This window comes from Phasianus colchicus, chromosome 35, assembly GCF_987193195.1.
Source record: "Phasianus colchicus chromosome 35, bPhaCol1.hap1.1, whole genome shotgun sequence".
NCBI lineage: Eukaryota > Metazoa > Chordata > Aves > Galliformes > Phasianidae > Phasianus > Phasianus colchicus.
The window spans coordinates 205,298-233,240 of NC_143470.1; the positions used below are offsets into that span (position 1 = coordinate 205,298).

General features: G+C 55.0%; 2 protein-coding genes and 2 long non-coding RNA genes across 4 annotated transcripts; 3 read left to right on the top strand and 1 right to left on the bottom strand.

Annotated features, from left to right (window-relative positions):
* The first annotated feature begins 883 nt into the window (after nucleotides 1-883).
* On the top strand, nucleotides 884-5,736 carry LOC149913643 (uncharacterized). Its single transcript, XR_016461033.1, has 4 exons — nucleotides 884-1,124; nucleotides 1,348-1,427; nucleotides 1,824-4,256; nucleotides 5,137-5,736. It is a non-coding gene; the product is annotated as an uncharacterized LOC149913643 (long non-coding RNA).
* Nucleotides 5,737-7,831: 2,095 nt separating this feature from the next.
* LOC149913644 (uncharacterized) lies at nucleotides 7,832-11,311 on the bottom strand. The gene is made up of 6 exons (XM_090129023.1): nucleotides 11,264-11,311; nucleotides 10,688-10,841; nucleotides 9,945-10,488; nucleotides 9,327-9,451; nucleotides 8,695-8,806; nucleotides 7,832-8,375 (listed from the first exon to the last, which is right to left on the bottom strand). The coding sequence occupies exons 3-6, from the start codon at nucleotides 10,298-10,300 to the stop codon at nucleotides 7,832-7,834; spliced, it is 1,137 nt and encodes a 378-aa protein (XP_089985149.1). The 5' UTR covers nucleotides 10,301-10,488; nucleotides 10,688-10,841; nucleotides 11,264-11,311.
* A 4,672-nt stretch (nucleotides 11,312-15,983) lies between these two features.
* LOC149913645 (uncharacterized) lies at nucleotides 15,984-16,956 on the top strand. The gene is made up of 3 exons (XR_016461054.1): nucleotides 15,984-16,037; nucleotides 16,546-16,680; nucleotides 16,769-16,956. It is a non-coding gene; the product is annotated as an uncharacterized LOC149913645 (long non-coding RNA).
* A 7,087-nt stretch (nucleotides 16,957-24,043) lies between these two features.
* LOC149913646 (uncharacterized) lies at nucleotides 24,044-27,037 on the top strand. Its single transcript, XM_090128978.1, has 3 exons — nucleotides 24,044-25,342; nucleotides 25,675-25,740; nucleotides 25,839-27,037. The coding sequence occupies exons 1-3, from the start codon at nucleotides 25,336-25,338 to the stop codon at nucleotides 27,035-27,037; spliced, it is 1,272 nt and encodes a 423-aa protein (XP_089985104.1). The 5' UTR covers nucleotides 24,044-25,335.
* The last annotated feature ends 906 nt before the right edge of the window (nucleotides 27,038-27,943 follow it).

Genomic DNA, 27,943 nt, shown 5'->3' on the forward strand with positions numbered 1-27,943 from the left:
CTCCATGGGCAGCAATGTGGAGAAATGTTCTCCATGTAGTTGTGTCCCTGTGGCTTCTTTCTGATGTGCTCGGAAAGTCCCACTAGAATAGGCTGCTGCGTGAGACAGAAGCCTGATACATATCACTTGTGTGGGTGGAGTTTTATCATCTCTGTGTTCATCTTTTATGTTTGTTTTTTTTCATTTCAACTCTATGTGTGCATCGGGGCAAGCCTTCCTTTGCTAAATCCTTTTCTTGTGGCCTTAGGCAACAATCAAGGGGGTCTCAGGTTTCAGTGCTGAGCAAGAAGCGCAGGCTCTCAGGAAGGCCATGAAGGGCTTTGGTAAGTCGATCTCCCTCCCTCCTCGGGTCAGCTTTTATTTTTTCCCCAGCACTGGGAATGGCTGCTCTGGTGGTTTGTTAGAGGGAAGCGTAGCTGCTTGCATTGCTCTGCTGCACAACTGCCCTAAAGATGTTTGGAAAGTGGAAACAGAACTGCCCTTCATGTCCCGAAATGCAGCTGCCCTGGAGGTGTGGGTCCTGGCAGCTTTGTGTGCATAGCTGTAGTCCTGGGGCTGTGGAGAGCTGGCTGTGTAGGGGACTGGAGGTGGCACAAGAGCAGAGGGCACTTGTGATTCTTGTGCAAGCAGCCTGACTAGCTTCCATTTGTTTCTTGCAGGCACGGATGAAGATGCCATCATCGACGTCTTGACCAAACTAAACGTTTCCCAACGTCAGTGAGTTCTGGTCACCTCTAAGAGCACCAGTGGCAGGGTAGGTGGTCTGCAGAGATGTGTGAACGTGGTTGTGTCACTTGGGTGAAAAGCGAACAACGACCCAATCTCCCTAAGAGAAAGGTCAGCGGAGACTTTACCTGACCAAGGTTGTTTTGTTCTTGTTCAGTTCAGAGCAGTTGTTGATGCAAGGAGGGTTGGAGCCTGAAGAGGAGTGGTGAACAGCTCAGTTCCTTCTGTCCTCGAAGGCCGTACCTTCTGCCAACTCCTTTCTCCTCTCTTGGCCTTCTAGGATTTGATTGATGACTTGAAGTGACTTGAAGCTGAGTGGGAGTTTTGAGAGAGTGATCACTGGGATGATGACTGCCACCACCATGTATGACGTGCACAAACTAAGGAGGGCTGTGAAGGTTTGGAAGTCTTCCTTTCGTATTGCTTAAGTTCTGGCCAAGGACTTACTGCTTTGTTATGTATGTCTTCTTATTTATCATTAACCTAAATTATTATTAAAGAAACCTGGTTGCACGTCACGAGCAGTTGCTGGTATCTTAAATCTTGCCTTAAATCTTGTTGTGGGCAGCACCCAGGTGGTGGCCCTGCTCCTAACGGGTGCTGTGTGTATGTTCTTGCTAGAATCTGGCTGCTCCCTTGAGGATGACATCGTATCTGACACATCTTCCATGTTTCGAAGGGTCCTCGTGTCCCTCGCAGCGGTGAGCCATGCTGAGGGGAGGAGGGGGTGAATCTTCAGAGCTGTGGGCACAGCTCTGCACTCAGTGGTGAGGAGCTCCAGGCTGGCTTTTTCTCTCCCTGTGTGTCCCATGGCCTGCTCCTCAAACCCAGCTTCTGCAGGGAGGAGACTCTGACTCTGGGTGTGCATGAGTGCTGTGGGCCCTTTTTTAAACATCCCAGTAAAGTGGGTTGCTGCTTGTTTCAGAAGGAAGCCCGAAGCACAGCTGAGCTGTGTTTCACTGTGTTTGTAAGCTAGTGTTCCCTTTGGTGCACTCCATTATCCATCTCCAGCAGCTGTTCCTGAATGGGGAGTTCTCAGGAGTTGTTTCCAGTAGATGCTCTGGTGAACTGAGTCTTCTATCCTTGTGTCTTTGCAGGCAAACAGAGATGAGGGAGTGATGCCTTTGCTCAGCAGGATGCTCAGGTGTGTAAGTAACATGAAGTAATGTGCTTCCCAATCTATTCTTGTTCATGTGATGCGTGGTGAAGAGAAGCCAACCTGTGAAATGGGAATAATGGTTCTAGTCTTGTTTGCAAGTCTCTAATGAGAAGTCTCTAGACAGGCTGGTTACTTGGCAGGGGCAATGACATTTTGGTTGTGGGTTGCCGTGCCTGGTTGGTGCTTGTTGGAAAATATCCATGATGTAGACAAGTACGGGCCAGCAGTGCTCTAGCTCCAAGGAATTAAAGATCTCCTGTACACCCAGTCTTCTCCATGAGCCTTACTTTGTCATCCATGTCTGTAAGTGCCTATACGAAGTGGGGGAGAAGAAATGGGGAACAGATGAGGTGCAGTTTATGTCCATCCTCTGTACACGGAACAGGGATCACCTGCTGAGAGGTAGGGCCCCTCCCCAGTGTCCTGGGTTTTTCTTTCCTTCCTTGTTTGTGTGAGATGCTTTTGTAGGAGCTCCATAGCTGTTCAGGAGATGGGAACTCTTCTGAGGCAGCAGGTGTCCTAGAGAGAGCCCCATTGCATCCATTGCATTTGGGCTGTGTTATTCCCTCCTGAGACTGAAAGGGGCTTCAGAAACCTAAGTACAACTGGCTGCTGCTCCAGCATGGAAGGCAGAGATCATGAAGTGATCTCCACGTCCTTGTAAAGCTCCAACTTGTCAACCTGCTGTCTGAGTGTGGAGCACGACCAGCCGTGCTGCGCTTTGTGTGTACGTTGCCTGTAGGGCTGGAGGTGGGGAAGCTGCCCCAGTGACTGCAGAAGGAACTTGAGCTGCACTGTGCCTGGTTGCAGGTCAGCCTCATAGTCTTGGTCTGTTTGCCCTGACTGGGGGGAGTGTAAACCATCAGGTGTGTGTGTCAAGCCTTTGCTCTCAGTTAATTGCTGTCATGGAATGGTACCTATGAAAGAATGACTTGTCCATAACGCACATCTCATCAGCTCTGCCTGATGCCTCATGCTGAGCTGCCTTGTGCTGGGGTCACGTACCAAATGTGCCAGCACCTCCTGCTGGGACTCCTGGATAGCACTGCCGTTAGAAACTCTGCTGGTGCTGCCTTCATGATGTGAAATTCTCTACCAACCTCTGAGATACAACTTCCTCCCAAGCCCTACGCTCCTGTCTGCTAAGCTGTGCGTTCTTATCACTACAGGACGTGGTTCCTGTTTGCTTTTGCAGGTGTTTGTAACTGTTGGTGATGTTGGAAGTATCCAAATAATTTTCCAGGACGGTATCTCTGATAAAGCAGATTTTAGTTGCAGTTGCCATGTTGGGCCTCCTGCAAGCAGGAGCTCACAGAAAACAGTGCTCCACCTTTTATCCCCTATTGCCCAACGCTGATCTCTTTCTGCCCTGGTTCCTCACTGGCTGAGTACTGCAGGTTCACACTCTTTTGGGACGCTTCACTAATCACACAAATACCAAGCAAACACAAATCCTTGCCATCCAAACACAAATATCTTGATTGGTTAATTGCCTTCTAACCATGGCTTTCTTAACAAACATCCGGTCATCACTTTCGGATGCCTGCTTTACAACATAAACATAAACCTAACCTCTTAATTGTTTAATTACCCCCCTGGCATTTGTGCCCTTTACACTGGGTCATTGTTCTGGTCACCCGTCTGTCCTTGCATAGAGATGAGCTTGGAGGGAGGATAGAGGGGAGTATCCTGGAGTCTGCCTGTGGCATCCTGACATTGCCACAGCGTGGGACAGTTCTGCTTTGTGTAAAGGCCCTGGCTCCTGGAAAGCTTGTTAAATGTATTTCGCGTTTGCTGGCTTACCAGTCTTACAATGTTTTCCAGTTCAGAATACTATACCTACATTGTTTAAAAGATTTAAGACCTATTGCAACTTTGTAAGGAAGAATTTGTGGCATAGCTCAGTAATTATGTTTCTAAAAGATGTTACTAATATGTACATGATATTTCTACTTTTCACACCAGCTACTCCTAAAGACAAGCTACAGAACACAAACGCGTTATGTTCCACTTCTTTAACTCAACTGTCCATCTCAATATCCAGTGCAGAAACAACATGTCTCTCCCACAGCGAATAACACTGTGAAGGCATCACAGAGCGCCTGCTTGTCTCCGCAGTGCTCAGGGGCTTTTCTGAGCTGCAGGCCCCGCACTGCAGCCCCACGGCACAGCCTCACAGCTGGTGACGGACTGAAGCTGGAGAATCCTGGCAGCAGAGGACGCTCCTGCCCCACAGAAGGGCCGGCAGCTCCAGCGCAGCTCCAGCGCCCTCAGTGCTGGAGAGGAGGCTGAGGTGCCTCCAAGCGATGGATGCGGTCCATCCAACCTTCCACCTCGTGTGGTTCACCGTGCAAGGCCAGCAGGAAGAAAGGTGGGCACGGGTAACACGGCATCCAAAGGGACTGCAGAGCTCTCGGGCTGGGAGTCCAGGGTGTGGGGGCCCAGGGGTGCTGTGGGACAGGGGTGAAAGGAGGTGGTGCGTGCCAGTCCTTGGCTGCAGGACTGGTGCTGGTGGCAGGGCCTTGGGTTCTGCGTCTGCAGCACCTATTTGCGGATTGGTGTCTGCTTGGAAGGGATGGGACCCACCTCCCTAAGGGAGGCGAGGATATTTTTGTCAGTAGGATGGCAGCTTCACAAGGGAGGCTTTCAACTAAGAATGGGGAGGGCTGCTGAGCAAAGGGATGGGGTGATGCAAGGGAGAGGGACCAGAAAATGAGCACTTGCAGGAGAGCAAGAAAATGCCTGAAGGCACCATTCTGGGGAGATCCCCAAAGCTCCAGAGGAGGTTCTGGTGGGTAACAGGGGGAGGCTGCTGGGACAGAGGAACAGATGGACAGAGGGACCAATGGAGGAGAGAACTGTTGGAGGGAGGGAGGGAGGGAAAAACAGATTGAAGGATCACTGGGTGGATGGAACGATTGTTGGATGAAAGGATGGATGCAAATACAGGTGGATGGAGGGATCAACAGGAAAATATGATTTCTGCCTCAACGAGCAGCGTGCCCCCAGGCCCCACTCCCTCCATGGGGACCAGTGGGGGTGGCCCCGGGGGTACAGGACCCACGTCCCATTGTTTGGAGCCACTCCTTTGGCTGCTAAAGAACCCGGAACCTGTAAGAGGAGTTACACTGTAAAAGGAGGTCTCTTCCCAGGCTAAAACACCTCCCGTGTACATTGAGATAAAGCAAATTAGTAACCAACTCATCTTTTCTTTATGAGTTTAACTTTCAGCCCTGCACTTTCCTTGACAGCGCAAGTAGTTCCCTGGCATCCTGGAATAACCTCCTGCAACAACACTTCAGTTACCTCCTGTGCCTTATTAGTTCTACAAGGGAATGCCTGCAGCCACCCTAAGAAGCTACCAGTACCAACACACAGCAATACCCCCCTTTTCTTGGGAGTTCCGAGAAATCAATTTGCCATTGTTGCCCCAGAAGGCTCCCTTTCCCAATAGCCCCACTTGTGCCCTGTTCCTGGTACTAGGATTGTCCTTTGTAGTGTCTGTTCCCCGAGTACGTTTTATCATCTTCCTTGGAACCCACTCCCATAAGATACTGAAGGGCATAACAGTGTGTCCATCTGGGCGCGCACCCCTCTGTCAGCTTGCTCTCTTCCCTCCTAAATCATTAATTAGATTCCTGTCCTCTCTGGAATATTTTACAGGTTCCGCCTCAGGTTCAGAGATGTTAAGTTTGCCATCTGGAATTAAAGCCTTTGCCAACTGCCTGTTCTGTCACCTGGTCCACCGTCTTATTTCCAGTTTCCTGCCCAGAGCCTTGTCTTGAGTAAGATTACTTTTAGTAGAGCAAAAGCTTTGAATCACCTTTAAAATACAGAGAAACAAATAATAATGTATTATCTTTTGTTTTATTTTCATATTGTTATTATCAGGTAAAGAGGCAGACAAGTCACATCTCAGAAACGACTTGATTTCAGTGGCCTTAAACGGTCCCTCTGTGATGGTTATTTTCTTATTGACTCGCTGTCAAACACAGCCAGTGGATCTCTGTACGTGCAGTTTAGAGTTCCTAGCTAAAATGAATTGCATAAATGCAGATTACAAATATTCTTATCTCAGCACACTTTTTTATTTATTACCTTGCCTAGGTAGAAAGACAGTGCTACAGCACTACAACTCACAGCATGTTCTTACCCAAAGGGGCTTTCCCTTTCCGCCATTCCACAGTACGATTCAATCAAACCCCAGGCTCCTCCCCTAAAATGAGCTACACTTAATCCATGCCACAGAAACCAGTTGCCAATACAAGGCTTGGGCTGTCACCTCACGGCCACCAACAGTCCCTCCAACACAGCATTTCCACTGCCAAGCCTGACTAACTTCTCAGCTGCAGTGCGCTTTCAGAAGGCAGTACTAGTCTCACTGCTGCTGGGAGAGTGGCAAAGGAACCCAAGTCTGCCTGACAGCTCCACATCGCTCACAGCAAAGCTGCACGAGCAAACAAAACGCTCTCAGCTGCAGAAACGGAGAAACATACTTCACTCCTGCCTTGCACAACTAGAAGCAGAAGGACCTCCACGCCGCTTGGCCTCGCCAAGGAATTCACACAGCTCTAAGCACCACCATTCACACACACACTCAGATCACTCTACAACTAACAACTGCCACTGACTAATGCTCAAAGCCAGAGACCCTCAGGGGCCTCCTGAGACCCAGCCCACAAACTCCAAAAAAGAACCTTCACCCAAAACAACAACTGGACACCCAGGCAACAGCAGACACAGCTTCTAGTTACCCCCAAGAGGCAAAGAACTCAACCCGAACACAAAGACAAAACTGCTTAACCCACTCGGAAGATCAGGGCACACAGAACACCAACAAAGAACACACCTCCATGCTGACAGCCCTCACAGCTGGCAGCCAGCCCCTACGTGAGGGTAGGGAGGGCTGGAACCAGGCTCCACCCTTTGCCAGACAAGTGAATTGCTTCCACCTGTCCTCCACAGCAGAACAAGGCCTAATGAAGATCAAAGGCCAGTCGGCTGGGGGCAGCCTGCCAGGCCTGCTCTTCTTGGTGCTCTGCCTGGGCAGTTGGAGTGCTCCACGAGGCAGCTGTGGCAGCCTGGATGGTCTGCCTTGGGGCTGCGTGGAGCGGCTGCACTCAGGCCTTGAGGGAGATCCGGAATCTCTGGTGAAGCTGGCTGACTGGCTGGGGAAGCCTTCCGAGGCCTGAAGCCTCCTGGCCGGCCAGTTGGGCCAGGCCGAAAGCCGGCTGGCCGTTCAGGGGAGCACTGCCAGGCGAGAGGTGGCCGGCCGGCTGGCCCATGGAGCTCTGCATTTGCAGACCTCTCCAAGCCGGCCAAAGGGGCCCTGCCAGGCCAAAAGCCCGTAAGTTGTGATCCAGATAAGACAGAAGAGACTGTGCTGGATTTCCCTGGGCATCAAAGCACCGTGAGACGCTCTGATGCCCTCTCGCAATTCTTTCTCCCTCCACCAGCACAAGAGCTGGCGTCAAAAGGCGCAATGACACTGTCACAGGCGTTCTGGAGGTTTTTAAAGGGTAGGCCCCTGATAAGGCTTTATTGATGGTTTTGCCCCTCTACATTTCACTCTAGATCTCCTTGTTGGCCTGGAGAAGGGAAGGCAGCGGGGTGACCTCCTTGCAGCCTTCCAGTACATAAAGGGAGCCTACAAACAGGAGGGGAGTCAACTCTTTGATGGTGTAGCTAATGGCAGGCCAAGGGGAAGTGGTTTTGAGTTGAAGATTGGATGCCAGATTGGATTGTTCTTTCCAGAGAGAGTGGTGGGATACTGGAACAGGCTGCCCGGAGAGGTTGTGGATGCCCCGTACCTGGAGGTGTTCAAGGCCAGGTCGGATGGGGCCCTGGGCAGCCTGGTTAGTATGAGATGTGATGCAGATGGGATTCACGCATCTGTTTTGCAGCCTCCAGTGGAGCTGTGTGTGTCGTGGGCACCCCATGCCCGCATCAGCGTGGGTAGGGTGTGGCCTTCCTGCGGACTGGGGGTTTGGTCTTTGGAGGCTGGCACTCGGGAGACCCCGTTTCTTCTTTTATGGGTGGCAGCAGTCCAGGTCGGGTGATGGAAGACTCCTCAGGCAGCCTGGACTCCCCACGAAGTGGTGATGCTGCCATCTGCCCCAGTGCATCCTGCACTGGCCTGATCTTCTTTGCCCTCTGCCTGAGAAGTTTCACCGAGTCACAAGCCAGTGGGAGCCTGGATGGTCGGCCTTGAGGCTCTGTAGACTCAGCCCTTGAGGAAGATCTTCTTCTGAAAGGTGTTGCTGGCCTCAAGGTGATCTGAGGGGGTGCGGCCTTGGCTGTCTGCAATTTTTGCACCGCATCCTCACGATGGGCTTTTCCTGCTTCCTGCACTTCATCAAGGAAGCTCACGTGTTTGGTTCCCAGTCTTCGGCGCTGGTCTTGTTTGCTTGATGGTACTGCCTCCCCCTGCAGCTCGCAGGTCACCGGCTGCTCTTGGGCTTCAGACGCCCTCCGGATGGGTGGCAGCGGACTGAAAGGACAGAGCGGGAGGGGTCCGCGTGAGTGGCTGATGGCTTTGGGGCCGCATGCTGCAAGCCTGAGCCAGGAGCCTTGGCTGCAACGCAGCCCTCCCCACAGACTGCTCGCCGGCTGCCCCGTGACTCTCCTGGGATGCGGAGAGGGGCCAGCCCTGTGAGCCGGGGGGCTCCTGGCGTCCCCATCCCAGCACGGTGGGTGCTGCTGCGTTCAGCACTGTTGGGCGGCCACCAACAGTGACCCTTTGGGGCTAGGGAACGGGCTCTCGCTGTGTCACCCCCATGCACATCCCAGCCCAGAGCCTCCAGCCTCACCTGGCCTTGGAGCTCTCCTTCAGCAGTGAGCTCCTTATCCTTCTGAGCTGTCCTCCATCCATGCTGTCTGAGCTCAAGCGTTTGATGAAGGTTGGACGGTCAGCAAATGACACTGGAATGGAGAAGGCAGAGGAGATTCACCGTAAACCCTTTGGCTCACTCACAAGGGGCTCTCAGGCCTGTTCCCAGAACATCTGAGAGGGACGCTCTGCTCCCCCCACTGCTGACATCTGCACCACCCTCGGACCCTTCCTGACACCATCCCTGGCCCCACTCCTCCTCTCTGCAATTCAGCTCTGTTTTGGGACTGCATTAGTGACGTTGGCTTTGGGAAAGAGGAGCTGGGTGGTGACGATGAGGTGGCAGGGTGGCTTTTGGGGACCATATCCTTCTGCTAGGGAAGGGCGGGGCCTAAGATCCACACATCCTCCTGCCATAGCCAGGGATGAGGGCACGTCACACCCAGCACCTTAGTTTGTGAGAGGCCAACAATTCCTTAGTTTGGGAAGAGGCCGTGCTGAGCTGGCGTGAAGCTTTGACACAAGTCAGAGCCCTTGGCTGATGGTCAGCAAGGGATTTCCCATCTCAAGTATGTTGCCCGTGCCGCGGAAAGGAGCTGGCAGCTGCTTTACCTTTCTTGCCCTGGACAAGAGGTGGCAAAGTGCCTTCTTTCTTTGGTTTCTCCTGACCAGGGATGCTTCCTGAGGACCTGCGTCTTATTGTGGGCGGTGGTTTGGGTACAAACTCCATTTGAAACCTGTACGAGAGGAGAAGACAGCGACCGGTGTGACGCAGTGCTCCAGCAATCCTTGTTGCTCTCTCTGATTGCCTGCTCCCAGGCACATAGTCATGCTGCATGAAGCACACGACTTTCTAAAGTCTTTAGCAGGGTCAGTCGAGATAGGTGAAGGGGAAAGAGTTTCAAACAGCAGGAGGGAAGATTTAGATTGGATATAAGCTTTTGACAGAAGGGTGGCAGGCACCGGAACATCTTGCCCAGAGAGGTGGTGGGTGCCCGGACGGGCATTCAAGGTCGGGCTGGACCAGGCTCAGAGTTACCTCATCTGGCTGTAGGTGTCCCTGTTCCCTGCAGGGGAGTGGGACAAGGTGCCCTGTCAGGGTTCCTTCCATTCTATGATTCTGTGACATATGCTCATGGGCAGGACACTCATGGTCATAAGGAACAAGCGTTATGGAATGAGAGCTGAGCAGGTGCATCAAGCAGCAGCTACAGCCACCAACATACTCACATGGGAAAGACGACAGCGCAGCCAGAGAGCGCCATGGAGGCCACCGGTGCCACCCGAGACACCACCGTGTCCAGCAGCCAGGGGGCCTGCAGGGGAGAAACGGGGAGGATGTGGGACGTCCTCGTGAAGGCTGAGGCATTGGGGACACGAGGAGCCCAAGGCGGGGAGAGCTGACAGCAGCACAGCACTTGCACGGCCCGAGCAGCTGGCCAGGTCCTGGTGGGCCGTGTGCGGGCACAGCAAGGGTCACGGCAGTGCCTGGGCCACGGAGAAACCACACAGCTCACCTTGAAAACAGCTCTTCTGAATGTATCTTTCCCTGATAGCTTCTGGAGGAAGTCAAAGAAGAATTTCATTTGGAACGTCAGTCCATCGATGTGGAGGACGCCGATGTCCTTTAGGACAACAGCAACGTTCTCCCCGTTCTGCAGGCAGCCGGAGAGCAGGGACACGGTGCTCTGGATGCAAGTCCTGAGTGTCTCGCAGCTCAGAGAGGCAGCTGCGGCTGCCTTGCTGTATTCCAGGGGCTCCACCTTCCTATGGACTGAAAAATGCAAGGGACAGAGTTGATGATACGGGTGGTTTTCTACAGGTGCTTGCCTAGAAGTGCTTCAGGTGGACATCAGCCAGAACGGCCTCATGATTGGACAGGCTCCTCAGAGGAGGAGGTTTGCTTTTGAGAATGGAGGCGCTGGCCGTTTGCCCTGTCCATGAAAGCAGCAAAAGTTGATCCCCCCTCCTACCTGGCAGGGACTCCCTGCGGGCCTTGAGGTGGTGCGTGGCTATGAGATTTGTAGCCAGGTGAAACACGGGCCACCGCAGAGTCAGGGTCCCATCCTCAGTGCGGATGTCTTTGGAGATGGTGTCAAAGGAGCCGAAGGTGGGAATCCAGACCCCCTGCAAGTGGAAGAGAAAGGAAGGGCGGAAGGGTTATGGGACGGCTGGAGGAAGAGCCAGAGGGGTCCAAGGTAGGGACAGAGCTCAGGTGCCCTCTGCCGCTGTTCAGAGGCACAAGCCAGGGCATCGGGAATGGCTTTGGGAAGGGGCTGCACAGTCCTCTCCTTCCCCTCGCCCTCCCAAATGCAGCACAGCAGGCAGGGCAGAAGCAGCCTCCTGGGATCCAGAGGCTTCCAGAGACCGGCATCAGCCCTGAGATAGACAGTGCCCAGCACAAGTGATCGTGCAGGATTTGCAGGAAGCCCGTGGGATGCCCAGGAGAGAAATGTGGGGGCAGTTTCCTGCTTTCTGTGGAGGGGAAGACTCAGAGGAAGTCCAGGCTGAGCTGGATGGGGAGAGGAGGAACCCGACAGCCAACACACCTTCCGCAGCAGCAGCTGCTCCCGTACGTAGGCGGCCACCGCATCCCAGACGGCAACTCGCTCTGGAGGGCAAAGGAAAAGCAGGTCACACTCTGCATCTGCCGCTTCCCGGCACCGCTACCGCTGCCAGGCAGGAGCGAGGTGGCAGATGGAAAGTGTCATCTCGTGCCAAGGTTGGCTGCAGCACCGCTCCTGTGCTGGCTGTGGACCCGTGTACCTTCGGTGTCGGTGCATGTCGGTCTGGAGGCACGCCTCGCTGCGGGGCCGACCTCGCTCATCCCGTTCCGCCTCGTGCCGGCAGCTTGCTCCTTGTTGGCGCCAGCCATGCCGGAGCTCATCCTTCAGATGCGTCTGCTCTCTGCCAGATGCTCCTTCAGGATGCAGGACCCACCAGCGTGCTCTGCCTTTACACCCCTCCCGGGTGCCCGTGTCACAAACGTCGCCACGGCGACGCGATGACAGCGTGGCCGGTGCTGGCCGCTGCCCATTGTGATGCTGGCACCAGCAGCCTGCTGCCCGCCCCGGGTGGGAGCGCTCACCCCTCTCTGTTTTCTCTCTCTCCTTTTCTTTGCTCTCAGTGTAGTATTACTTGTTTTCCTTTAGTGGCCGTTGCCTGAAGTGATCTTCGAGTAGGAGATAGGGAAACAAGTACTGTTCCAAAGTACTCTACCCGTAACGCTGATGACCTGTGGTCAGAAAGTTGCTTAGTTTTGCCTGGAAGTCGTTGATTCCTTGTTAGAACGCTCCATAAATTAGCCGGCATTGATCCTCTGTGTCACAGTCATGACTCCATGGCTCCCGCGACCCTGCCGGGCAGGGAGTGCTTTGTTTGGGGGATCCCGGAGATTTGCTTTCCTCACAGCCTTCCAAGCAGGATGAGACATTTCACATGGACATTGTGGGCAGGATCACCTGAAGGAAGGAAGAGGAACGAAGAGGGGATATCGGCTGAGTTAAGAAAGCGGGACGTTGGATTGGATGACATCAGATTTGTGAACAGAAAGTAGAACCCGGGATCGTAGGGGTTGGAAGGGACCAGCGGGGGTTCACCACGTTCACCACCCCTGCCAAAACAGGTTCCCAGCAGTAGGTTGCCAGCTATCACTTGTCTTTGTACAATTTCTGAGCGGATGTCACTCTGTGGTGTCTGTGGGAATGGAATGTTGTTTCTGCATTAGATACTAAAAAGGGCAACTGGTTTGAAGAAGAACTTTCCTCCTTCCGAGCTTATCTCTATGCAAGGGAGGTCAAGCAGATATCCAGAAACAATAACCAAGTGTGGAGTGAGGGTCAGAAGTTAATTAATTAATTAGAAGTTTACACTTAGCCAGCAGAGATCTATGTTTGTCCAGTGTTTGTATGTTTAGTGAAGCGTTGAGAAGATTGGGAACCTAAAGTATTCAGCCAATGAGGAACTGGGGGAGAAAGAGAGAAGCATCGGGCAATAGGGAATAAAAGATGTAACGCTGTTTTCTGAGTGCTGTCCTGCTTGCAGGAGGCCCCTCCATTGCAATTGCAAATAAAATCTGCTTTATCAGAGATACCGTCCTGATAAAGTATTTGGATATTTCCAACATACATCATTGAATAGCTTGGATTGGTAGGGACCTTAAAGCCCATCAAGTTCCAACCCCCGTGTCATTGTCCTTGCCTTGAGCATGGGGCATCCACAACTTCTCTGGGCAATCTGTTCCATTGCCTCACAACCTGATGTTAAGGACATTAGGAATTCCCTCCTAACATCTAATCTTATTTTCTCTTTTAGTGTGTAACCATTTTCCTTGGGCCTATCACTGTCAAAGATGTTTTTTTTTCTGTTGTTTTGTTTGTTTGTGTGTTTGTTTTGAGGCTGTAGGTGTGAAAGATGTTATGTAATGTAAAACTGGAACAAAGAACTGAAGAGAAAGATCCAAATCACAGAAAATGTGCCAACACACCTCTCAGTTTCTAAACTGCTTTGGGGCCTGGTTTCTCTCCTTATTGGAAATACCAGTCTTTGAGGAGATTTATTGTGTCACTGTTTTCCAGAACTGTGTTTGGAGGACACAAAAGCATTCAGGTGCTGGGACACAGGTAGCTGCTAGCCCTGCTTGGTCTCACCTCTGTATTTGATCTCCCACTCCCTGCAGGTGTTTCCAGCTCTCCTGAATAAATGACCATGGCTAAGGTCGTGTTTTCTGCAGGCAGTGTGGACATGTGCCCTTCCCACTGCTCTCCAGATGTCCCCCTCCCTTTGCTCTTTGTTCTTTCAGATACCTACCTCCCAGCTATCTGGTTACTCTAGGAGCTCCCATAAGTTGGAAACTTGGGCCATCTCAGAAGTCTAATGAATTCTTTACTCAACTTCTTATTTGTGTTTGTATGTACTTTCTCTGTCAAAAGTTCTTCTGGCACCGAAATTCCCCCTGGAAGGCAGACAGCTTGAACATGGCATCCAGCTGAGGAGAGTGTTTTACTGTTCATTCAATTGCATCGTGTTGATTCCCATTTGTTGGCAACAAGGAGGAATCCCTCTGTGCCCATGTGCAGCTGGTCTCTGAGGAAGGCAAGTGGGAGTTGATGCAAAGGAAAAGCAACACTGAGCTGCAAATTTCAGAGAAGACTGATGTGAGGAAAAGGGATGAAAATCCCACGGGGCCAACGTGAGCAGTAATGGGCTTGGGAGGCTGAGGAGAAAGTCTGTCCACACAGTGAAAGAGCAAACCTCATTAGGAGACGCCTTGGATGATTACTGTCTACAAAGTGCTGCCTTAATTTGCTTTTAATACTGGAGAAAATATAAATAAATAAAGAGACTCGTTAAATGTACCTTAGGGTCCTCCTCTGTAAGTGCACTCCTGATAGCTCTCCAGTTAGCTGTACAGGTTCTGAAGACTTGAGGAAGATGTCAGGAAGGCACAAAGCACTTGAGGGCTCTTGGGGTTGTACTGGTCTCCTTGGGGTGTTTGGTGCTGAGTCCATCATCCTCCAGTGCTGAGAGAAGATTGCACAAAGTGCTCAGGAAGATAAAGTTGGAAGGAAGTTTCTGGGAGTATGAATGGGCCCCACTGAGAGCCATTGCCAACACGGCCCCCAGGGACTTGTTAGAGCAGATAATTGGAAGCCATGATTACAGGGAGACAAAGGCGCTGTGCTGGTGGCTGTGATGCTGAGAACAGCATCCTTTGCCTTATGGAGCAGAAAGGCCAAACCCTGATGCCCAGGCCTTTGGAAGGGAGATCCTGTCCCTTATGCAGGGTCAAGACTATTCCTGGAGCAGTGGGAGCCTTTGCATGGGGCACAAGGAGGCCACGAGAGCCCAGTGCCACGAGGACAGTGTGTCCCCTCACGGTTCTCTGTACCACAGACACCATCCACGGCCTGCTGCACAAAGACCGTGGCTCTGTCAGGGCCTTCCAGCATTGCCAGCCCCTCAGCCATCTCCACCACGTGCTGTCCTACACTGTCCCATGCAGTCTGCACCCGTTTCCTTGCAGGACGTCGGCACCAAGCCTGCTTCCCACCACAGCATCTCCCTGCCTGGACTGCTGCCCCTGACCTCAGTGGCTGTTCTTTGGAACACACAGCTGTGGGCTGATCACAGAGTGCCTCCGGGTGACCTCAGGCATCACAGCACTGCCCTCAGATCCCACATCCATATTCCCACAGCCCAGTCCCAAATCTCACATTCCGAGCCCACAGTCAACATCCCAACCCCACATCCTACAGCCCACATCCCAATCCCAGTTCCAAATCTCATTCCCAGGCCCTCATCCCAAGCCCATCACCCACCTGTCAATCTCAATCCCTCATCCCAATCGCAATCCCACATCCCCGATCCCAATTCCGATCCCAATCCCATCCCCTATGGCAATACAGAGCACCCCGAGGCCCCGCCCCCACAGCCGCTCCGCCCCGCCTCCGGCCTCTCATTGGTTGGGGGCACTTCCGGTCCGTTCGCGCCTCTCATTGGTCGGCGGCAGTTCCGGCCCGCCTCCGGTCTCGGATTGGTCGGCGGCAGCGCCGCCGGCTCCGATTGGCTGAGGCGCCGAGCGCGGGAGCGGCCGTTGCCTCCGGCTCGGAGCCCGCCGTCTTTCCTCTCCGACGCCGCCGGTCCCGCAGGCGCAGGCGCTGCGCGCCGGAGCTGTGCGGGCATCAGCGAGACGGAGCCGCGGCACGACGGGAGCGGTGCTGAGGAAAGCGGCACAAGCCGGAGGTGTGCGGGAGAACGGCTTGGGCCGGGGCCGGGGAGCGGAACCGTGCGCGGGATGCGGGGCTTTGGGACGGCTGAAGGACTCGGGGCCCAACCGCCGCAGCGCTGCTGCCCGCATCCGGGCCGTGCCCCCCCGAGGCCTCCGGCGCTGCTCCCGCTGCCCCCCGGGGCTGAGGTGAGCTGTGGGTCCGGGGGGCGGTGGGGGAGATTTGGGGGGATGTGGGAGTTTAGGGGCTGTGGGGGCTACAGGGGGGCTGTGGGGTAATATGGGGTATGGGGGGTATACGGTAATGTGGGAGAATATCAGGGGATGTGGGGGAGTGTCGGGGGATGTGAGGGTATAGGTACTATGAGGGAAATATTGGGGAATATGGTGTTGGGGGGCTATCAGGAGGGATGTGGGGCTATGAGGTGCTTTAGGGGGGCTGTAGAGGGCTATAGGAGGGTATGGGGCTCTAGGGCTTCGGGGGCCTTACGGGTGGATATAGGGGTTCGTGGAGCTATAGGGTGCTTTATTATTTATTATTATTCTTCCCCTAGCTGTCCCCTTCCTCAGCCTGGATTCCCCTTGCATTCGTGCAGGTGTCTCTTCCATCCCCCTGGCTGCCCCTTGCTTTCCCCAAGGCTGCCCTTTCCCATGACACCCATAATTCCCTCAGAGCACCAGTAGCGCCCTCAATATTTCCCATCCAGGACCCCTGTAGCCACCCCACAGCCCCCCACAAAGCCCCATAGCCCCTCCAGGGCCTAGTAAAACTCCCCCATAGCTGAACCAAAACTCCACAGAACCCGATAGTCCCCAACAGCACCCTGTGTCCCCCATTGGGCTCCCTCTGAACCTCTGTATTTCCTCCCTCTGACCTCCCTTACCAGCTCCACAGCCCCCCTAGGATCTTGTTCCCCCTCCAGCTGGTTCTGAAGAGCCCTTCCATTTTTGAGAAGGCTGCGGGTTTAGTTCAGCATCTCCTGATGTGTCACAGAGATTCAGAGCATTCAAGAAGACGCTTCTTTAAAGTGCTTAAGATGGTGAATTCTGCCAGACAGAGCGCTTGTCTAATCAACCCTCTTAACCGCAAGGTTTCTTCTGTAGGTCCCGATGATGGCACAGGCATTAAACAGCACAGAGCTCGTCGCTGGGGAGAGGCTGTGCATTGTGTATGAAGGGAGAGATGGAGGAGGGGTTTGAACAGCATTGTGCAGGAATGGAAAGCTGGTAAGAGAAGAGGTGTGTGTTGTGAGAGCAAGGGCTGTATGGCTCATCTCTGTGTTCCAACAGGAAATGCACGGCAGAGCTCTCTGTTCTTTCTTGCAAGGTTACTGCCCTTCAAAGTGCTCTGTGGATTGGCATCACGATGACAACCCAAGGATGGCAGCAGGAGATGCAGCACAGCCCTCTCCAGCAGCAACGTGCATTGATTCATCTTGCTAATTCTCAAAGGAGAAGGTGTGTGTAGCTTCCAAAGTTGGTGGCAAGATAGCATGTTTTGAAGGCTTTGGGGCTCTTCCTCTTCCGCATCCTAAGGCAGTGAAGGAGTTCCCTTGCTGTGTGGGAATGGTTCCTGTGCAAGGGCAAGGGCCTGTAACAGATACTGAAGGTGATGGTTTTGTGTCTGCAATTATGGAGTTAGCTTTGTAGTGGCAGTTGCACCCACTAACATGCAGCTCTTTCTGACACAGGCAGCAGAATGGGCAGCGGTACTGCAGCTTCTCTGGCAGTCTTGCAGCTACGTCAGGAAGTAGCAGATGTGGATTTGAAAGAAGAACTCAGTTCCTGGGACGTTCCCCTGTTCTTCCCCTAGCTGTCCCCTTGCCCCAGCCCAGATTCCCCTTGCATTCCTGTAGGTGTCCCTTCCATCCCCCTGGCTGCCCCTTGCTTTCCCCAAGATAACCCATTACCTTTCCTTTACAGCCCACCCATAATTCCCTCAGAGCCCCGACACCTCCCTCCTCCCTCAATACTTTCCCTGCAAGACCCCAGTAGCCCCGCACAGAACCCATTGCCCCTTAATGACCTCCTCAGACTAGGAACTTCTCCACTACAGCTGGCCCAAAACCTCACACACCTCCATAGTCCCAAGCAGCACCCCATATTCCCCACTAGACTCCAACTGACCCCCATTATTTCCTCCCTGAGATCTCCCTAATTGCCTCCAGGGCTTCTTAGCAACCTCAGAGACCCTCACAGTCCCTGACAGGAACCCTGCCACTATTCCAGGACCCCAGTAGCCAACCTGGGCCCCTCCTCACCGCCTTCTCCCTCCAGGGAGCACAGAATTGATCAATTCTGGGGCAGGGGCAGCTGCAGCAGGAGAGGAATGCAAAGCTGGAGCAGGTGCAGGGCACAGATATGGTTGCGAGTGATGAGGGGGGCATGGGGATATGGGAGCAGAGGAACGTGGGAGGATATGGGGATATGGTCCACAGGCTGCAGGAGCAGAGTGCTGCGCAGGAGAAGGCAACGTGTGAGCTAAAGCTGGGACTTGTGGGCGTGGGAACGTGGGGTGTTATGCGGATGTAGAGGGTCTGGGGTCATGTGGGGAGGGGTTTCGAGTGAGAATGGGGGATGTGGGGTGGTGCTGGAATGCATTTTTTTGATTTCTTCCTGAGAGGGGATTGGGGTTCCCTGTGGCCCAAAGGTGGGGCCCTGATCCATAACCTCTCATGACCCCGTAACCTCATAGAACTCAGCGTGACCCCAAGGCTCCACATGACCCATATCCCTGTGAGCACCGTAACCCCGGATGAGGCTGTGGACAGTGATGGGTCTGTTCTGGGGTCGTTCAGGGGACGCTACAGGGTGGCTCTGGGGTCGCTGTACATCAGCTGCCTATAACATCTGCTGACCCCCGGCTTGCCCCAATCTTGCTGGGCAAGCTGGGAGTCCAGGGGGCAGCGGGGGGCTATGGGAGAGGTTCCATGATCAGAGCAGATTCACCACCAGCTCTGTGTGCGGGAACATCAACCCCACTGAGCTGTGGCTGTGTCCCATAGCTGCCCCATTTCATAGCAGCCCCAGAGCCATCCTAGAGCAGCCCAGAACAGCCCTATCACTGCCCACGGCCCGTGGCCAGCAGCAGTTCCACCACCAGCAGTGCGTTGGGTAAAGGCAGCTCCTAGGTGTGGCTGTGCCCCATAGCTGCCCCAAAGTGCCCCTTTGGGGTCCTCCCATCCGTGTCCTTTGGCTGTCCCACAGCTTTGTAGGGCTTACCCCATCCCAGCAGATCCCCCCCAAGTGCCCATGGACTGTGCAAGAAACGCTCTCATCACTGCTCTTCCATCAGGCACAGCTCTCCCTGCAGCAGCAAAGCTCATCTGTTATTGCTATGGCTTCTCTGCACTGTCCCTCCCTGTGGTGAGGGACAAAAGGCGCAGCTGCTCACTGAGCTCCTTCTGCTCCTGTAGCTCTCCTCCCTTGGCAGTCCCTGCTCTCCTGTTCCCTCTTGGCTGGGGACTGCAGGCTCACAGTCTAGGCCACGCATCCGCTCCGCTGTTTCTCTAGGTGAGGTCTGTGGCCAACCTGGTCCTTTTGGTGTTATTGTTTGCTTTCCTATGCAGACAGGCAGGATTTCTGACAGCTGTTGCCATTGCTGTGTCTCATGCTCTGTCCTGCACCTGTGCCTTCCCTCGTGTGCAGTCTCCACCTTACTTTGGTCCGAACATCCTGGCCCTGCTGTGCTCTGCTCAGCATCTGTCTGCTGAACAACAGCACAGCTCTCACTCTGATCCTACCTATCCTGCTATCCCTACAGATGTTAGAATGTTTCCTGACCGTAACAGCTCAGATGATTGCCAGCAGCACCCAGCTGACACACACAGCCGTGCTGACCACAGCAGGGTGCAGCTTCTTGTTGCAGAGTCCCGTAGCGGTGGGTGACCGTGCAAAAGGGGAATCCCACCGCTGCTGTTCTCCATCCTTCTCATGCACCACCATGCATTCCTTCCTCCTCGTGCTGCGCTGCCATCAGAGCTGTTTGGCCTTTTCTCGGGGTCTTTGCAGCAACTGCTCCAAGACCTGATGTTGGAGCCATTTCTTTACCACTGTCCCAACTGCTCCAACATCCCCAGTCTGGGATGCCTTTTTGTAAGGAGGTCTGCTGTTCCTTCTGCAGCTGACTTGGATTTCTTCTCCCACTGTCCCCATTAAGGAGTTGATTTCCTTCAGTCCATCCCAGCTCCATCCCTGGTTCAAGTCTCCCTCATTGCCACGCAGCACCGCAGCACCCAAGCTCCAGCCCCTTCCTTAGTCTCGGTGGGATCACTTTGTCACCAAACCTTGTGACAGGTGTTTCCCTGCAGAAGCATTCATGTCCTTCTTCTGGGTCTTTTGGACAGTTCCCATCTCTCCAAACTGAGGGAAACGGCTGCAGCCCACCCCATGTCGCCTTTGGGGCAGCTCTGGGGCAGTCCCACCCCAAGGAGTAGATGCCTTTCCCCCACACACAGATGGTTGTATGGCCACATGGGGTTAGCACAGGGGGTCGTGGGTCACAGGGGGGTCCTGCAGGTCACAGAGTTATGGGGTGGCTTAGGGTCAGATGGCACTGCACAGAGTTATGTGGTCAGATGGGGTTCTGGTTCACAGCAATGGGGTCAGAAGGGATGGTAGGGTCAGGTTGGGTGATAGGGAGTTACGGGTCTCAGAGTGTTATGTGGTGGGGGCAGGGATCCCAGAGTTCTGGGGCCACATGGCAGTGGGTCGCAGCGTGATGGGGGCAGGCAGGGTCAGGGAGTGCCAGGGTCGTGTGGGGGTATGGTTCACACAGGGCTGTGGGTCACGTGCAGCCATGGGGTCGCACACACACAGGGTTATGTGGTCATCTTGGGGTTAGGCTCATGTGGGGTCATGGATCGTGGCCCCACCTTTGGGCTACAGGGACCCCCAGTCCCATCTCAGGAAGAAATAAAGGCATTCCTACACCGCCCCACCTTTTTGCCTCAAACCACTCCTCACATCCCACCCGTCCCTCTATGTCTCCATAACTCCCCATATGTCTGTGTCCCACCTGCAGCGCATGTCTTGCCTTCTCCTGAAGAGCATTCTGCTCCTGCAGGCTCTGTTTCCACATCCATCCCATGTCCCCCACATGTATATTCATACAACCCCCCACAGATCTCCATAGCTCATTAAGGACCTCCTCAGACCTGGTACTCCTCCCTCCCACCCAGCCCAGGACCTCACAGCGACCCACAGTTCCCATCAACAACCCTTATCCCTGCTCTGGGCTTCCTCCTTATCCCCTCCCTGTTTCCTCCTTTGGACCTCCCTTACCCATTCCAGGACCCCCTTGGATCTCACAGCTCCCCACAGTTTCTGACTGGACCCCCATCACCGTCCCAGGACCCCCACAGCCCACGTGGGGCTGCTGAACCTGGCGTCCTCACTGAATTGTGCCACAGTGCTGCACCCTGAGCCCTTCTGCAGTGCTGCAGATCCCAGGGCAGTGGGCACTGCTCTGTATGTCACCGCCCGGCCCAGGAACGCCATCCCTGCGCTGCCTGTGGAAGTCTTTTCTTTGCTCCTGGCACATCTTCCATCTGCAGAGCACATGAGGAGTGTCCCTCAGACTGCGCTCCAGGTTAACCTGCAGCGTCCAAACGAGGAATCCCGCAGCAGCCCTCATCTCAGGATGGGGCTACAGCTGTGCCCCAGTGCCTTCATTAAAGAGAGGAGAATGAAGGAGCGTAATGGGGCATCTTTCCTCCTGCCATTTCCCACCGTCTGCGTGTTGGCTGAGCCGTGGGAGTGGCATTTGGTCATAGAGCTGTGAGTGCAGGTATGTGTGCAAACAGGGGTGTGCAGAGATCATAGAATCATAGAATGGCCTGGGTTTTTAGTTTTCCATGAGTGTGTGTGCACATGGCTGTGTGCAAGGCTGGAGCCGCGCTCTTGTACTCCAGCATGTGGGTGTGCAAAGTGATGAGTCTGCACACGTGTGTTTGTATATGAACACTGATGTGTGCATCAAGGTCTTTGTACACGGCTGTGTGTTTTTTCACACATTTGCATGCACATGGGTGGAGTGTGCATGCAGGTGTGCAAGGATGTGCTTGCATGTGCGTGTAAATGCACAGGTTTGTGTGCGGGGAAGTCTTTGCACATGGGTGTGTGGTTCTGCACACCTATGTGCACGCAGATGTGTGTGCAGGGGAGCAGCAGAGGTTCCTGGGAACAGGAGATTCCTGGGAGAGGCGGAACTCACAGGAGAGTGCTGGAGAGCACAGGGCCGGGAAGCAGAGCTCTGCAGCTCTGCACAACAGCCTGCAGGATGGCCTGGAGCGCTGATAGAAGCAGGATAGAGTCACAGAATCACACAGAACGGCCCAGGTTGGAATGGACTTTAAGCATCATCTCTACCACCTTCCCACCACAGGCAGGGCCACCAACCTCCACATTTCATACCAGACCAGGCTGCCCAGGGCCCCATCCAACCTGGCCTTGAACACCTCCAGGGATGGATGGAGCATCCACAGCCTCTCTGGGCAGCTGTTTCAGCACCGCAAGTAAAGAATTTCTCCCTGACATCCAGCCTAAATCTTCCCTGCCTCAACTTCAAACCATTTCCCCTTGTCCTGCTGTTCTTTACCCTTTCAGAGAGTTGACTTCCCTCCTCTTTAGAGGCTCCCTTTAGGTCCTGAAAGGCTGCCATTCGCTCACCCCACAGCCTTCTTTTCTCCAGGCTGAACAAGCCCAGCTCCCTTAGCCTGTCTTCTTAGGAGAGGTGCTGCAGCATTCTGATCATCTTTGTGGCACTCCTCTGCACCTTCTCAACATCTCTCTGCCTTCCTTGTATTGAGGGCCCTAGATCTGGATGTGATACTCCACAGTACTCTGCGCTGCCTCAGCTTCTACAGGTGGGTGTTTGGGGAGGGAGGGGGACACCGAGATGGGGACTGGGGCTAAGGGAGCCAGGGGCCGCGTGCTGCACTGCTTTGCCCCCGTGGGGCTTCTGTGTCACTCAGGGCCTCTGCTCGGAGGCAGGAGGTGCTCTGTGTCCCCCCGCAACCCCCCAGTCCCTCTTTCTGACCTCCAGGGTCACACTCTCCTCTGTGCTCCCCTTCCCACCTGAATACTGGAGCACCCTCCCAACTCCAGTTCCCCCATTCTGATCCCTGCAGTCCTCCTCCACCCCCCACCTCACTGCCCCCTTCTCAGTTCCCTCCCCATTCCCCATTCTGACCCCCAGGGTGCCTTTCCTCGTCCCCTTCCCCTGTCCCACCCCTCCTATTCCCCCATTCTGATGCTCCTCTTCCTTTGTCCCCCCCTCCGCCAGTGTACCCCCTGAATCCCCGATCCAGAATCACAGAATCACACCATCACCAGGGTTGAAATCACCAATAGCTCTCACTAATCCGCGTCCCTCAACACAACGTCTCAGTGTTCCTTGACCACCTCCAGGGCTGGTGACTCCACCACTCCCAGTGCAGCCCATTCCAGCAGCCGACCACTCTGTTGGAGCAGTAATATTTCCTAACGTCCAGCCTGAATCTCCCCTGGTGCAACTTGAGGCCATTCCCTCTCGTCCTATCGCTGTTACATGAGAGAAGAGACCAGCCCCCAGCTCACCACGGCCTCCCTTCAGGAGTTACAGAGAGCAATGAGGTCTTCCTGAGATCCTTCTTGCAATGAGGGGCCCAGAACTGAACACAGCGCTCGAGCTGCAGCCTCACCAGAGCTGAGTGCAGCAGGACAATCACTTCCCTGCTCTGCTGCCATCACCATTTCTGATACAGGCCAGGATGCCACTGGTCTTCTTGGCCACATGGGCACATTGCTGGCTCATGTTCAGCTGCGTGCCAACCCATTACCCCAGGTCCGTTTCCTCTACATTGACTTCCAGCTGCTCTGCCCCACGCCCATAGCGGTGCCTGGGGTTTGTGGTGGCCAAAGTGCCTCTCCAGTTGACCAGGAAGGCTGACAGATGATGGAAAGCAGCTTGGCTTTTCACCTCCCCCAGCTCCCCAGCACGCTTGGATGAATCTCATCTGGCCCCACGGACTTGTGGCAGTCCAGGTGGAACAGGATGTGAACTTTGGTTGGAAATGCAATGCCACGGGCTGCACAACTGTGGGACAGTTCTGAGTGTAAGGAAGGGCATCTGCTGGGTGAGTGCTTTGCTGGATAAGCATCGCCCTGCTGAAGAGCAGCCGTTGTCTTTGCAGACAGCCACATCCACGGGGATTGGAAGCTTTTTCTGCCTTCCGGCTCTTGGCTGTTGCTCTGAGAGTGGAGGTTCTTGCCCGGAGAGAACCACCAGCAGAAAGGATCCCACGCGTGGCCTCTGAGCCCCTTCAGGCAAACCAGCTGGATGAGCGTGGCCTGTGACCTTGGCTTGGAGTTAAGCCAGCAGGCTTTGCCCAAAGCAGAATGACCTGTGGGCACAGCGTCCAGAAGGGGGAAGTGACCAACAGCTGGAGACAGCAGCAGCTTGAGCAGCGCTCTTGAGGGAAAGCCTCACTGTGAACACAGGCCCAGCAGAAGAGTAGCTTGTCCCTGTGCTCACATAGTAAGGTCTTCCTTTCTGACCTGTTACCTCTCAGCTGGTGCCTACAGCTGTGTGATGTGCTCTGCAGGAAGGCTGGTGCCGGCCCTGAAGTCTGCAGCTCCAGCCAGAGAGCCCAGCACCAGCCCTGGGGCCCAAAGCCAGAGGCAGAGGCCAGCACCGGCCCTGGGGCACACAGATGTGCTTCCCACTGGTTTCTACTCATTCCTATAGGACTCCACTGATCACTCTGAGCCCATACTGGTCCTCACTGGGTTTTACTTTGCCACACTGGACTTCTCTGGCCCATACTGCTGTGCACTCCTCCCAGTTCCCACTACTTCCTCTGGGACTCCTCTGACCACTACGAGGCCATACTGCATTTTCATTGGGCTGCACAAGAGTCATCTTCACTTCTCTGTTGCTTTCCTTCAATTAACCCCCATTCAATCACCCCCATTCACCCCACTGGGTGACCCTGGCGTTGGTTTCCTAAAACGTGGGTCTAGGAGGTGACCACTCCCTTTGCCTGTGATGAGAGCACAGAAGTGATGCAGGCACTCGCTGAGGTCACAGTCGGTGCCAGGGTGGGAGCGTTTGTGCCACAGCTGGTGAGCAGAGCTGGTGCTCTGGTGAGCGTGCTGCACGCAGAGACTGAGCTCTGTGCTTTTCTTGAGAGAGATCACCCTGTGAGAGCCCACTGGAAGCAGCGCTGCGGCGTGTGTGTGAGCTGGGCACAGCTCGGGCTGAGCAGTGACCAGGTGAGCTGGGTTTGGTGCTGGCTGGTTGCCGGGAGGTGTCTCAGCAGAAAAGCTGGGCTGGGGAGGAGTTCCCAGCTCCAGCAGTGCCCTTCTGGCTGTATCCAGAGGAAATGGGTTCTTGTTGAGATTCCATCCCACGATTCGGTGAGGATGATGAAATGTCATTCCTCCCCTGGAAAACTGCTGCCGAGCCCCACCTTCATGTCAGACCTTTCCAAGGAAGCAGAGCGCAGACTTCACAGAGTGCAACTTGTGGCTCACTGCTCCATGGATTGCTTGGTGTGCCATACCCAGCAGGTGTTTCACCACACCGCGCTGCAGTCACGGCAGAGAGCCAGCTGCTCAGCTGTGGACATGGACGATCAGCACAGCTGTGGGGGAAAAGGGGACCGGGGGGCACTTGCTGACAGAAGCCATGGCAGTCAGACACAAGCTGGAGCTAGTGATGGGCAGCTGTTGCAGCCAGCTGATGTCCAAGCATTGCCCCCTCCAGAGACTACATTGCATGGCAGAAGAAAGCTGGGACAATGCTTCTTCCTCCTGATTTTTCACTTGTTGATACTTTCTGTAGGGTTCCTGTCCAGAAGGAGAACTCAGGAGTCAAGGCAGCTGAAGATTGCAGTTGCAGTGCTGTAGGCGATGTCAAGTAAGCATCCGTTTGGAGTGCAGGAAGGGGCAGTGAGAAGTGTTTGTGTCAGTTTGTGTTTGGGCTATCAAAGTAGCACCTTTCTGCTTTCCGGGGGGACATGGGCTTACTGGACAATACTTCTCTGCCTGCTGGTGTCTGTGAAATCAACATACAATCTGTTGTTGTAGGGACAAAAGCAGTGCATCTGTGGAATGGTGCGGGGATTTACGGTTACCTTTCCTGTCCTGATTGATAGTGGGAAGCCAATGTTTAGCCTAGATCCCTTACTGTGAACATGGTACGGGTGAGCTGGCATTGACTCTTTGGGATTTTGTTGCTTTTCCCTGCAGTGGCGACCAGCTCGGATGTGCTGGAGGACATCACGGACATCCAGGGTTTGCTGTCTTGGATCAACGGTGAGTTTGGGGGCTGCAGAGCTGCAGGTGCGTGTTTGCACAGAGTGGGTGCGGGAAGGCTATCATCACCATTCTGGGGGATGTTCTTGCATTTTCAGACGTGGCAAGAGCTGTAGAGGTCCCCCATGAGAACCCCGGCAGCCCTGCCCCAGGATGCTTCGTCGCTGAGCTCCCTGACAACCCCAGGGACAGCAGAGAGCTCAGCACACAGCCTGCCTCCGGGACGCCCGCCGACCCCTTCTGGGGGCTCCCACCATCCCCCGGGTTCCTGCCTGAGCTGCAGTGTGGGCTGTCGCAGCTGCGCCCCATCACGCCACCTGCGAGTGCCCGGCTCAGTCCACGGCCGACCACGCTGGCTGTCACCACGCCTCCCTCAGCCCAAAGCGCACAGCCCACCGAGGAGGTGCAGCAGATGGAGCCCCAGGAGGTTCAGGCTCACTCGCCCCCGTCACCGGGCTCTGTCCCCAGCCGGGTGGCAGAAAAGAAGAAGAGGGGCAGCACCAAGCGGGCCAAGCGCCCTGCGCCTGCCGGCACCCCCCAGAAAGGGGAGAGCTCCCAGCAGGAGCAGCCCACCACCAGCGCTCCAGCCAGGAAAAGGAAGCTGCCGCCGCGCAGGGAAAGAGCAGAGAGAAAAGGCCGCAAGCGCCTGTGCCCAGCGAAGCTGTCTGGGGCCAGCGCAGGAGCCAGCAGCAGCGGGCAAGCGGGCACTGCCAGCGAGCTGCGCGTGCACTTGTGTAAATCCATCCAGGTCGTGCACCCGCTGGGGCAGAGGGTGACTGTGGTGGGCCCGGTGCGCCAGCCACCCTCTGCGCAGCCCCAACCCTCGGCCAGCACCGGCCCTGCTGCCCTCCGGCCCCAAGACAGCGGCACAGACAAGGCAGCGCCGGCATCTCCAGGCAGCACGGGGCAAAAGGGGGGCACTGCCGAGAAGACGGCGCCGAGCTGCCTGCGCCTGTCCCCGCAGAGTAGCTCACCGCTGCGGAGGGACCCACCATCACCACCACCACCATCACCACCACCACCACCAGCAGTGCTGCACCAGCAGCAGCCTCGTCCGCAGCGCCCCGGGGACTTTGTGCCCTGCGTGGGGCCACGGGCGGGCGGCGGTGCGGTACCCATAGTGATGGAGGTGTCGCTGCCCATCACAGCCGAGCAGCGGCCCGAGCGGGAGCGCATGAAGAAGCTGGCCCAGGAGGAGCGGCAGCGGGCGGCCCAGCAGATGAAGATCGGCCCCGTGCAGTTCCTGGTGCAGCGGGAGATAGACATGGCCATAGCCGACCAGTATGGCTACCCCTAACCCTGCGCTCCTCGCCGGCCCCACAGCACCAGGCAGCAGCGGCAGCGTTCCAGAGGCACCGCCAGCGGCCCCATCCCTCCTTTCCAGAACCAAGCTGTCCTCCGGAGTCATCGCGGCAGTGGGATGGGACGTCATCTGGCAATGAACTCTTGTGGGATGGGAATTTTAGGATTATCGTCCTTCCTGTTACTCCTTGTTTTCTATGATACGTTATTAAAAGCTTTGTGTTCCCTTTGCTGTGTCCCTCTGCCTGCAGTCATTTGGGCCCTGTCACAGCCCCCAGCTCCTCATACCTGCCTCTGGGGCAGGATGGGGCACCACAGATGGCCGTGTCCCTCTGCTGCCACCACCAGCCCCAGCCTTCCTCTCTCCCTGCAGTCCTTTGTGCAGCGGGATGCAGAGGGTGTTTCACACAGCTTCCTGTGCTGCCCAGTACCATGAATTGCTGTGGGGATGGGCAGCAGGCACGGGTCGACGGAGGGGAATTGCCCTGGCCAGAAGAGACTCCGACAGGGGCAGTTCCCATGCAGGGGTGAAGCAGGAGCAGCAGGGCCTGACGTGCAGAAAGGCATGAAGATAGCTCCCAAGCCACGGCTCTTCTGCCCCCACGTTGTTTGGGTCCTGCCAGTTTTGTCTTCAGACAGGGACCCAACCAACTCTGTACACACACAGCAGGATTTGCCATCTGGCTGCCGCTCACGAGTGCTGCCCCCCAGGGCTCAGTACTGGGGCTGCTGCTGTTGAACACCTTCATCAATGATTTGATGAGGGGACTGAGGGCACCCTCAGTGCCAAATCTCACATTCCAAGCCCACAGTCAACATCCCAACCCCACATCCTACAGCCCACATCCCACTCCCACTTCCAAATCTCATTCCCAGTCCCTCATCCCAAGCCCATCACCCA